The sequence below is a fragment of the Hyperolius riggenbachi genome, chromosome 4 (assembly GCF_040937935.1).
Source record: "Hyperolius riggenbachi isolate aHypRig1 chromosome 4, aHypRig1.pri, whole genome shotgun sequence".
NCBI lineage: Eukaryota > Metazoa > Chordata > Amphibia > Anura > Hyperoliidae > Hyperolius > Hyperolius riggenbachi.
Window position 1 is genome coordinate 364,201,567 of NC_090649.1, and position 12,976 is coordinate 364,214,542.

The following is a 12,976-nucleotide window of genomic DNA, read 5'->3' on the forward strand; positions in this document are numbered from 1 at the left end:
AGAACGCAGAATACTAGCATATCAATGGTATTTTCTTATAAAAAAAAAAATCTAACATGCAACTTCTTGCCCAAATACAAGTGGTAAAGGGGAGTGAGGGGAGCAATACTTAGCTGCAGAAAATAATCAAACTGTGCTGCAGCAGTGTTAAAGGTGAAGTGTAAATTACAAGAGAAGAATAAAACATGGCAAAAGAAAAAAAGACTTATAGCAGGTAGGAATTTCCCTCCCCCTGCCAATGTCGGTGCTGAATTCTACAACTGTAAGCTAGATTCCACTTCTACTCTACAAGTAGAAATGATCAATTGACAAGCCAAGAAAATATTCATAGAAACTAGATAGCACAATTTTAATTAAAACATGTTTGTATTTAATTCTTATTTTATTAAAGAGGAGTTGCCATCCATACAAAAATGTGGATGTAATCTGTATTATTAAAACAACTAATTTATTTGGTGGATCACTTCAGCTTAGAAGACCAGTTAGGGCCTGTTCACACTCCGGCAATTAGTGGGCATTTACCGCTAATCGTTTTTTAAAGCACTAGTGCAATGTTAACTATATGGCAGTGATCTCACTGCCGTGATCACCGGCGATCCGTGATTAGCGCTAGATGCCAAACACGCTACATGCAGCATTTTTTGTGTGTTTTTTTAATTGCTCACGATTGCTATGTATTTCAATCGCGATCGCTCAAAAAATTTGAAAATCTCCAGTGATATTTACACGTTAATCACATAATAATTGCCGATGCAAAACGCTAGCGCTAATTGCTAGCATTGTGTGTTTGTAAGTGTGAATGGGCCCTTATGTGTCACTAGTTTAGTCATGTTTCCGTCTCTTGAACGCTTTTGCAGGCAAGCAGAGTGTGAGGTCATCACATTAACTTAAACTCTTGCTCTTGGGAGGCTTATTTTTAAAATGTTTTTGAAACAATGGTGGAGGAGTAACCTAACTAAACCCTTAGAGAAAGATAGTTCACTGCCAGGGTTTCGCCCACATTACTATTTACTAACTGACTCTAAAGCTGGTCTCATCTGCTAGATATATGCTGATATCATTAATGATCAGGAATCTGATCTCAAGTCTGTTAATAGTAGACCAGTAAGCTTAGAGATGGTTTAAGGTAAAATGGAGCCCTGGGCAAAGATGGATGTGAGGCCTCTTACATTTTCATACTGTACTGACTGGAAACTTGTTGTGACTTCCACAGTCTTAAACTTGGCAACCCAAGGAGCTGGGGTCCCTGGACTATTGCCTAGTTTGGCTCTATGGAAGCACCGACTCCGAGTCAGTCTCAGTGACTCTGGCTTCTACTCAGCTTGACTGCTCTCCATGAACTTGTGATAAGATGGACCCCTACAAAGCACAACAGGACAATTGGCTAGTGTCTTTGTAGCAAAAGGACTGTAGGGCTGATTTATCAAGACAGTTGCCAAGAAAATGCCAAAAAAGAAAGCCAAAAAAACAAGCACAAAAGAGGCCTTGAAAAGTGATTGAATAAGTAGAATGCTAAGGCAATACTAACCTTTGACACAAAGCATGCAGCTATTGCAACAGGGTCATTGTCACAGTTTTCTAAATCTTGAAGAAGATCACTGTGAAATAATAAACAAAATACATAAAAACATGGCTATTAGATACAATTATGCCTGCAGAAACAGTTCAAGTACATAATTACTCTTTCAGTGGCTCATAATTTACAGCTTTTTCTTTCTTTATATTATACTGATCAGCTTAAAGGCAATGTACTGCACTGTTTTTCTTGCATTTCTTCAGCTATGTTGGCTGCCAGGCTTTCTACACAGACCCAGATGTCACAAGGCCTTCCATTTATATCAGATCTTCTTTGTATAAACCTCTGCACTATTACAGAACAAGCTAAGTAACTCATGAGTACATGCCAGAAACAGACATTCTCTACATTTGTGGGACCCCCTTCCCTCTCAATAAAACGCTATCCCTTTCACAAGAATCAGTAGATGCAGAAAGGTATTTTGCCATGACTTACACAAGAGGCACATGAGCTGGTGTTCCTGCTAACTAGAGATAGGAATGTCAGGTCATATGTCCTCTGCTGGTGATTTAAGGTCATTCTGTAGCTGTAGGTTATTCAATCCCCAAAGACAAGAAAACCATCATTGGAACTTGTCGAAATCACAAACCTTTTGCAACAGAGGTTCAAAATATTTTATAGTCTGCAAACAGTTGAGCTTATAAGGACCATGTGTACCTACTTATTTATTTATTTTTAACGCTCTCCTCTGAAGGATGTTTAGCTGCATCTCTTTACTTGTTGCTTGCTTCTGTGACGTCCAATTCCTTAGATATTCCAGGGAGTGTGAATGTGAGGAATGGGACTTCACAGAGACCAATTAAATGTATGTAGGAAATCATGCTTCACACAAACAATACTTTTACATAAGCCCTAGTTCAGCCTCCCATTCGTTTAGCTTTTTAGGTGCCACAAATAAATGATCCCGTAGGAAATACAGTGCTTCACCGCTGACGAGTATTTTCAGAGTGCCATGTGGTCATGTGTTTGCGCGATCACGTCACTTTAACCTACACAGCAATTGATAGCAGAAGTCTTCTGCAGATTCTCCTGCCTTTCTACATTGCACTCCTACAAGGGGCCTGATCCAATTCAGTTTTGCTCCTAAGTCTTCTCCTAGGATATAATTTTTCCTCTTATGTTTAACCTCTTAACCTTTTTGGATGTACCTTGTATGTCCAGATCTATGCCTTCCTGTGATCCTGGAAGTACGAGGTATGTCCAGTGCAAAGTGCCGCCATTCACGCACCCCACGTGTGCTCCCGAGCCTGGACGTGCACGCCCCCATTGCATGTGCACTGATGGTGAATGCTACCAGCAATCATTCACATAAAGTTAGGTGGGAAAAAAAAGAGAGTTGTGTTTTTTTAAGCGACAGTGAGCCCATTAAAAAATAACTTTTTTTTTTTTTTAAGTTTTAACCCCTACCAGACTAATAAACCCCTATACTTGGAGTTAAGATTCCTGGACACCTGTAACTGCTGCCGCCTATACCAATGGGATGCGATCACTAGGGCAACAGTCTGGACCCAATGCTATATAGATGCATGATAGCAATCCATCTATACAGCACTGGGGTCCCCAAGCTGCATGCAAGATAATGGTACGCTACATGCCATACTGGTAATGAAATATGGCGTGTATGTTATCGTTTTAGCCAGGACAAACCAAGTAATGTATTTTGAGGGGTTTTACAATTGTGGCACTTGTCATGTAAAAATTAGGAAGAGGAAACCGTGAAAAAATTCATCATTTTTGCATTTACGCATATATTTTTTTTTTTTAAGTGCCGGCTAAAATAAAAAAATACTTGGAAAAAATATTACTGAAACAAGCCTAGTTTGTCCTGAAAAAAAAAACAATGTATGTATCAGTTCGATGGCATAGTTAATAAAAAGTTATTGTTGTATCAATAGTGAGATGGCTGATTTGCCAAAATTGTCAGGAATCTTAAGGGGTAAAAACCCTGGAACCTGAATTAAATAACTTTTCAGCACTCTGCAACTGAAAAAGTACCAAAAAGTAAGTGAAAAAGTACTGTCAAAATTATTCAGAGCATTTGTGTGACTCAAAGGCATTTTAGTAATAAAGTGTGAAAATATCACATAGGAGAAAACCTGAATCAGATCAGCCCCAAGGTCACCTACAATGCCTACTATGGTACTTATGTTTTAATGCTGCAGTCCTTGTATTATAGTTTAGACCTAATAATAATTATAATACCTTACTTGCCTAATCATGGCAGTTTCTCATTTTTGCGTCACAATGCATTCATGTTTTCATCAAGTACACACCATTCCAAATGATTATACAAATTATATTTTTCTCAGATTTTCCTACATAGTCTATGCAAGTGGCAGTCAGCATCATTTTTGAGTCATCAATTAGAGTGTAAGTTACTGAACAAACCTAATGATAACAGTATGTCTTTTTAAAAATGTAAAATGCACTGTTCCAAATTATTATGCACAAGAGGGTTTCAAAACATTTCACAGATTGTATAGAGCTGAAAATTGTCATTTGTTGAATATGCAGCATTAAGATGACAAATTTACTGAAATCAAAAGTTATTTCAATCAAAAACATCTTAACTGGTCAAGTTACAGATTAACATTGGGCCCCTTATTTGATAGAACCTTCACAATTCTTGCATCCATTGAACTTGTGAGTTTTTGGATAGTTTCTGCTTGAATTTCTTTGCAGGATGTCAGAACAGTTTCCCAGAGCTGCTGTTTGGATGCAAACTGCCTCCCACCCTCATATCTTTTGCTTGATGCTGCTACATGGGTTTTCAATAGGATTGAGGTCAGGGAAGGATGGGGGCTACACCGTATGTTCCTCTCCTTTTATGCCAATAGCAGCCAATGATGCAGAGGTATTACTAGCAGCATGAGATGTGCATTGTCATGCATGAAAATTATTTTGTCAAGGAAAGCAAGGTTTTTCTTTTTGTACGATGGAAGAAGGTGGTCAGTCAGAAACCCCACAGTTTTCAGGTGATTTTCACACCTTCAGGGGCCAACCGGCTCTTTCCCCATGCTTCTGGCCCAAAACATGACTCTTCCACCTCCTTGCTGATGTAGCAGCCTTATTGGGACATGGTGGCCACCCACCACTCCATCCATCCACCTGGACCATCCAGGGTTGCACTCATCAGTAAACAAAAAACTGTTTGAATGTATCTTGACGTACGGTAGTTCTGGGCCCACTTCAGCCAATACTGCTTGTAAGCATTGGTTAGGGGTGGCCGAATAAAACATTTATGTATAAATGCAAACCTCTGTAGGATCCTGTACCTTAATGTTCGCGGGACTCCAGAGGCACTAGCAGCTTCAAATACAGTAGGACCTTGGTTTTGCAAGCATAATTAGTTCCGGGAAACTTACTTGTAATCCAAAGCACTTTTATATCAAAGCAAATTTCCCCATGAGGATTAATGGACACTCAGATGACTCGTTCCACAATCAAAAACATTTATAGAAAAATATTTAATACAAAAGTACTGTATAGAATAAAAATGTAAAAAAGACTTTCACTATAACATCATTGCGATCTGTTGGCTTTTTTTGTGGCTTTAACCTCCTTAGCGGTAACCCCGTGCTGGACACGGGGTAAGCCGCCGCGGAGGATTCCTCAGGCCCTGCTGGGCTGATTTGCATTATTTTTTTTTCTAAACACGCAGCTAGCACTTTGCTAGCTGCGTGTTTGGTCTGATCGCCGCTGCCCGCCGCCGATGTGCCGCTACCCGCCGCGATACAGGGCCCCCCCCCCACATACCCCTTGCGCAGCCTGGCCAATCGCCGCCAGGCTGCGCTATTGGTAGTGTTGGGCGAACACCTGGATGTTCGGGTTCGAGCCGAACAGGCCGAACATGGGCCAGATGTTCGGCATGTTCGGCCCGAACGCCGAACTCAATGGAAGTCAATGGGACCCCCGAACATGCCCATTTTGAGGGCCCTATGGGGTCGCAGGCATAAGGGGGAGCATGCCCCGATCGCGGGGGGGGGGGGGTCGGAAATTCCCCCCACCCCCTCCGCTAGCGCTCCCCCCTCTGCCCGCTTCCCCATAAAAAAAGTTTAAGGCAAGTTAAATAGTACCTGGTGGCTGGCACTGGCAGTGGAGTGAGGAGGAGGAGTCCGAGTAGCAGAGTGACTCGTTGAGGCCGGGCAGCGGGCGGTTCAGCGGTAGTACCCTTGTGGTACTTCCGCCCTTTCTCTGACCTCACGTCCTCTACGTGATGACGCATACAAGGGTACGCGTGACGTGTACCCTCGTATGCAGAGGACGTGAGGTCAGAGAAAGGGCGGAAGTACCACAAGGGTACTACCGCTGAACTGCCCGCTGCCCGGCCTCAACGCGTCACTCTGCTACTCGGACTCCTCCTCCTCACTCCACTGCCAGTGCCAGCCACCAGGTACTATTTAAGTTGCCTTAAACTTTTTTTTATGGGGAAGCGGGCAGAGGGAGGAGCGCCAGCGGAGGGGGTGGGGGGAATTTCCGACCCCCCCCCCCCGCGATCGGGGCATGCTCCCCCCTTATGCCTGCGACCCCATAGGGGGGCCGTATTGCGGCATGTTCGGGCGAACAGGGCCCTGTTCGGCCGAACAGGGGCCCTGTTCGGCCCTGTTCGGCGGGCATTGAATAGTTCGGGCGAACCCGAACTAAAAAGGCCGAACACCATCAGGTGTTCGGCCGAACTCGAACATCACCCGAACAGGGTGATGTTCTGCAGAACCCGAACAGTGGCGAACACTGTTCGCCCAACACTAGCTATTGGGTGGATTGTCCATGACGTCACTCCATTCGTCGCCATGGCCACGGGGGAAGCCCTCAAGGAAATCCCGTTCAGAACGGGATTTCCTTATGGGCAAGCGGCGCCGGCGGCGATCAGACATTACGAGGGGACGCCGCATAAGCATGCAGCTAGAGCTAGGCTGGCTACATGTTAAAAAAAAAAAAAAAGGTGAAAAAAAAACCTCCTACAGCCGTGCAGCCACGGGAATCATACCGCCAGGGAGGTTAATAAGAAACGTATCCAATGACCGTTGCTTTTGTCTACTTTAGAGGATTTCACAGAAATGTGACATTGTACAGTCCCTACACTCAGATTAAGTACAATCCATCAGCATGAAAGGGAGAACAGCCAACGCCTCAGTTGTGATGACGTGATGCACGTATACATTCTATGCTTGTATATCAAGATGTTGCTTGTATATCAAGTCAATGTTTCATACAAATTTTTGCTTGTCTAGCAAACTGCTCTTAAACCAAGTTACTTGCAATCCAAGATTATACTGTACCTGTTTGCTATTTTGTAATGGCATTTTAGCAGATGCTCTCTTAATCAGGTGAATTTGTTGGCAGAAACCTTCCTCATTTTGCCTTTATCTGCACAAACCCATGTGTGCTCAGACACAAATCTTTTAACAGCACAATGATCATGCTTTCTTTCATGAAATATCTAATGTTTTCATACCTTTTCTGAGGCATTCAACTATTTCACCCTTTTCTGCAGCAGAGAGATCATTTTTCTTTCCCATATTGCTTTAACATAGTATTCTGCTTAACCACCTGAGCGGTCTGGACAAACTCAGCTCGTCCAACACCGCCGGAGGCTGCCGCTCAGGCCCTGCTGGGCCGATTTTCATCAAATAAAAAGCAGCACACGCAGCCGGCACTTTGCCAGCCGCGTGTGCTGCCTGATCGCCGCCGCTCTGCGGCGATCCGCCGCGAGCAGCGGCGAAAGAGGGTCCCCCCAGCCGCCTGAGCCCAGCGTAGCCGGAACAAAAAGTTCCGGCCAGCGCTAAGGGCTGGATCGGAGGCGGCTGACGTCAGGACGTCGGCTGACGTCGATGACGTCACTCCGCTCGTCGCTATGGCGACGATGTAAGCAAAACAAGGAAGGCCGCTCATTGCGGCCTTCCTTGTTTATTCTGGGCGCCGGAGGCGATCGGAAGAACGCCTCCGGAGCGCCCTCTAGTGGGCTTTCATGCAGCCAACTTTCAGTTGGCTGCATGAAATAGTCTTTTTTTTATTTAAAAAAAACCCTCCCGCAGCCACCCTGGCGATTTAATCAGAACGCCAGGGTGGTTAATAATGTGGAACACCTTTCTTTAGTAGTTTTTCCTTGAATTGAGCTCATGTGGCAAGCTGATTATCACTGGTGTCTGTGATGGATCTCAGTCAACAAATAGCCCTGAGACACATTACCATCCAGGAGTTTAATTGAAAAATAAAATATGTAATCTTTATGACAAATATAATTTGCATAATCATTTGGAACATGATGTATGTTGGCACCACTATAAATTCTATAATCAATACACAGGTCCATTTTTTAATTCAAGAAAGAAAAAAAAAAAAAAAAAAAAAAAAAGAGTACGTACAATTTAGCTCCTTTTATTTAAAATCATGTTATTAGAATTTGAATCTCATCTCACCTATTGAAGTGGTAGATATCCCTTATATTTCCAAACAGGGCAGACCGCTCTTCTATCCCCAGGGAGAGCCTTGTTTGATCAGTAATACAGTTGAGATAATCCTGCAATAGAATACATACATCATTTTATAGTTTAAAAAAAAAAAAATATTTTACTTACTATGTCAATGCCTCATTTTGACTTAAAAACTTATTTGAGATGGATGGCAAAGCTGTGGTCAATCCAGTTTTCTGAGATGCTACATTTAGCATCTAGCATCAGCTGCGTTTGTGGTTCTGTTGCCCTCAAAGGTTTAAAATGCAACATGATGACGAAATGCTGGGAACTGATGCCAAATGCTTTTTCATTAGCAGAAAAGCATTCAGCATCGACTAAACAAGCTGCCGGCAGCCATCCATCTGAACCGTGCCTTAAGAAAATTTGTTAATTACATAAATAAGTTAAAATTTTAAGCACATTGATGGTGCACCAGCCTGTTGTAAACGGAAAAGACCCTGGCTGACGTGGCAATTATGGATAGTACTAACTCGGCATTGTGTATTCCAGTTCTACAGCCTGATCTACTACAAACCGGGTGACTAACTGAAAGTGCACACTGTACATCTTTTGCAAGATTCACCAACTTTTAATCCTGTAGGTTCAATTCATATAGTCACTGATAACTAATCAAAGGTCATAAAACTCCTGTGTGGCTAAGAAACACAACTGAAATCTGAGAACATAAAAAGTTCAAGATTATTCTGTACGGGTAATGAATAAACCTCGAAAAACGACCTTCACCTACCAGATACAGTCAAAATTTTAAACAGGTTTTAATCATTAAATACAAAATAACACTAATGGATTCCAGTTGTGGTGCGATTTAAGATTAGGACTATAGATACAATTGTTAGTCTCAGTAGTGGTTTTTTTCTATCAGGTTTACTTCAAAAGGCAATCTCACTGCTAAACAGTTGTCCTAGTGTGCTATCAAGAAAAGGTGACCACTCCACTTCCGATGTCACTATTTACAAAACAGAAGTAGACACTAACCTTCCTAATTACTGATTATTATCTGGCAAAACAAATGTGCATAGCATTACTCATACAATCTCACTAATGCTTCTCTCATTAGGTGTATTGTAGCTGCCCATCTAATATAGTAAAAAATGGGTGGGCAAAAATATTAGTTCTATGTGAATGTTTGCTTTCAAAAACACACCTACAATAATTAACCAATCAGCTTTGAAACCAACCACACCTGTGCAGTCAAATATAGTAAAAACTGGGTCTTGAAAAATATTAGCCCTGGACATCTGCCAAGATAATTGTTGCTGACCTGGCCTCTTCTGGAGTTGATGTTTCAAGAAACACAGTTGTAAGCACTCTTCATCATGGTAGGCTTCAGGGCCATTGTCCCAAAAGAACCACTTTACTCAGAGTGACACATCACAGCCTGAATGAGGTTTGTCCGAAAACATTTGAAAGGTAAAGATGAGTTTTGGAAATGTGTGCTTTGGTCTGATGAGACTAAACTGGAACTGTTTGGGCACATGCATGTTGCTTAGGTTTGGCAAAGGAAGGAAGGGGCCTTCAACCTTATAAACACTTTTCCCACAGTTAAACATGGTGGTGGGAGCATCATGCTGTGGGCTGCTTTGCTGCCTTAGGCACAGGGAGCCTAATTCGGGTGCATGGCATCATGCAAAAACTGAAATCTGCTTGTAGTCTAGACTTAGGTTGTCGCTGGGTCTTCCAACAAGACAATGACTCAGAGCATACATCAAAATTAGACCAACAGTTCCTCAAGGATACCAAAACCAAGCCAAGACCCTTGAGTGGCCTGTACAGTGCCCAGACCCAAATCCTATTCTTTTCAAAGTGAATGTCCATGCTCGAAAACCATGCAATTTGGACCAGCTAGAACAGTTTTCAATAGAAGAATAGGCCAAACTCCATCAGGAGACCCGTGCCAACCTATTTAAGAACTGCTGTAAGAGATCGTTTTAGTTGAGACTCAGAAAGAGTACACTATTGACTTAACGGCCAGGTGGCTAATAATTTTGGATGCCTCATTTTTGCCCTTTATTGTTTCAACTCAGCGTATCAATAAAATATCGTAATTAACTAGTTCCCCACAGGTTATTTCCTCTTAAAAACCAGAGCAATTTTCACACATCATGCTCCTCCCATTCATTCCTCAATAACTTTATTGCCACTTATGACACCGAAATGCTCTATACATTTTTTGGGGCACAAATTAGGGATTTCTGTGGTGGTACTTTTTGCTAAGAATTATTTTATTTTAGCTGCATTTTAAAGGGAGTAATAAGAAAAAAAAATCATAATCTCAGTTTTCAGCCACTAGTTTTAAAATAAAATGTGTAATATAGATAAAACGATATATACATATACATATATATATATATATATACGTATATATATATATATATATATATATATATATATATATATATATATATATATATATATATACATACATACATACATACATACATACATATATATATATATATATATATATATATATATATATATATATATACACACTGTACAGCGCTGCGTAATATGTTGGTGCTATATAAATACTAAAATAATAATAATAAAAGACTCGTTTTATTTGCCCATTTGTCCCAGTTATTATGACGGTTAAATTGTGTCCCTAGTACAATGTATGGTGACAATATTTTATTTGGATATAAAGGTATATGTTTTCTGTTCTGTGCTTCTTTATACTACTGTATATGAATAATTACAAGCCTTAATTTGCAAAAATAATAGGGACACACCCTTACGACATACATATTTTTTGTTTGCGTTTCTTTATACTAGATCAATAATTACAAGCCCTAATTTGCAAAAGTAATAGTGATATACCCCAATGACATATATATTTAAAAAAACTGAGTCCCTAAAGTAAACTATTTATGATTTTTTTTTTTAACCATAGAAATAACAATAACTATAGTTATACAGACAGTAGTGTGGGAAACAGGAGTGGGAAATAAGGCGTTAAAATAGGGTATACTTTTTTATTAACATCTGTATGTGTGTTAAATAACATTTGTAGGTGTATTTTTATTTTTGGCCACTATATGTCTCCATACTATCATGTGTCCTGAACGGCACACAGGAACAAAGGAAGTAGTGAAGAGATGTGAATCCCAATGGCATCTCATTGATGCCAAAGATGAGCCACTGCTGGGACAGTAATCGGTGAGTACCAATCAGTAATCTGGCACAAGGGAGGAGGAGGTGGGTTTGTCACGATAGACGCGGGGATCGCAAGAGGGTGGCAGTAGCCGCCGGGAGGTGCTCGTTGCTGTAAACACCATGGTATGTGTATTTATGCCGCAGGTGCTAAAGTGAATCCACAGGGGCATAGATACATGACACAACGGTGGGGATCTGGTTAAAGGGAACCTAAACTGAGAAGGATAAGGATTTTTCCTTTCAAAATAATACCAGTTGCCTGACTCTCCTGCTGATCCTGTGTCTCTAATACGTTTCACAGCCCCTGAACAAGCATGCAGATCAGGTGCTCTGACTGAAGTCAGACTGGATTAGCTGCATGCTTGTTTCAGGTCTGTGATTCAACCACTACTGCAGTGAAAGAGTTCAGCAGGACTGCCAGGCAACTGGTATGGTTTAAAAGGAAACATCCATATCCCTCCCAGTTTAGTGGACATTTTTTTTTTGTTTTTTTTGTTTAATGTGTGTGTTTCCAAAATAAAAACACTTATTAATAGTCATTTTCATTGAGAAATGTAGAAATTTCATGAGGGAGACTAATCATTTTGGCCTGTACGTAGTGGCTGGACGGTGTACTGGTTAAGGGCTCTGCCTCTGACAGGAGACCTGGGTTCAAATCTCGGCTCTTCCTGTTCAGTAAGCCAGTAATTCAGTAAGGAGCTCTTTGGGCAAGACTCCCTAACACTGCTACTGCCTACTGAGTGCGCTCTAATGGCTGCCTCGCAAGCACTTTGAGTCCGACAGGAAAAAAGCGCTATACAAAAAAAGGTATTATTATTACATGGCCAGTGAAAGCCAACAAATCTGCATAAGGGAAACGCACCGACAGCTTGTGCTGGAAATAAATGGTGCCGAGCTGACAGCTAGGGAAGAATGTATATAAATTCCCTCCCATGAGGTCTACAAAAGCATCTCTCTCTCTAATTAGAACAACAATATCATTGCTAAGATTAAATACAAACATTTAAAAAAATGTATACTAAACCACTGAGGCATATTGTCAGGCCTTGCGTGTTATCCATGTGAGCTATCTAAATGTACACAGCAGGATGTATACTGTATTAGATAAACATAACAGCAGTTTTGCATGGAAGTTGTTTTTATACCTTCTTTTGGTAAAGCAAATAGATGGTTCACTGAGCAGACAACATTATTATTATTGAACCATAACGTTTTTATTTGGCGTGATGTCACCTTTCACCCGACAGGCTATACACTGCCTATTTTTCTTACCCACAGTCTGCTTGTGATATTTCTTTAAGTAATTATCAGTTGAATGACGTATTACTTGTTGCCTAAAATCTGCTAAAAGAGTCAGTCTTGCTTATATTCTAGAAGCTTTGTGATACAAGGACACCTGTTTTCCTGACATCCTCCCCTTATGATATACAATACCGTGACATCACAATGTAACTTTTCACTGCGTGTGGGAAACTGAGCAAGCCACATTTTCCATAGTCAAACAGATGTATGCTCACCCCACTCAGACTCATCTGGAAACATAGTATTTATTTACACCTGTGAGAATTCACGCCTCAAGCAACCTATCTGATCGGATCCCAAGCTTTGCTCAGAATTATATATGCAAAGGTAGTCAAAAGACGCTCCCTCCAGGCACAAGGCTCCAAGGATGACCTTGCTTGTGTCTGCTTATTTTTTCCTGAGAAGATACCGGTTTATTGCAGAAGATTAATAGGCAAAAGGAAAGACACATGACATGCCCCAATAA

General features: G+C 41.2%; 1 protein-coding gene across 1 annotated transcript in view; it reads right to left on the bottom strand.

Annotated features, from left to right (window-relative positions):
• The window catches only part of PLEKHG1 (pleckstrin homology and RhoGEF domain containing G1), a 192,366-nt gene that overhangs the window by 62,050 nt on the left and 117,340 nt on the right, over positions 1 to 12,976 (bottom strand). Inside the window, exons 3-4 of the mRNA XM_068233407.1 lie at positions 7,996 to 8,096; positions 1,529 to 1,598 (exon numbers count right to left, since the gene is read on the bottom strand). Coding sequence (XP_068089508.1) covers positions 1,529 to 1,598; positions 7,996 to 8,096 — 171 coding nt within the window. The remainder of the gene's footprint in view (positions 1 to 1,528; positions 1,599 to 7,995; positions 8,097 to 12,976) is intronic.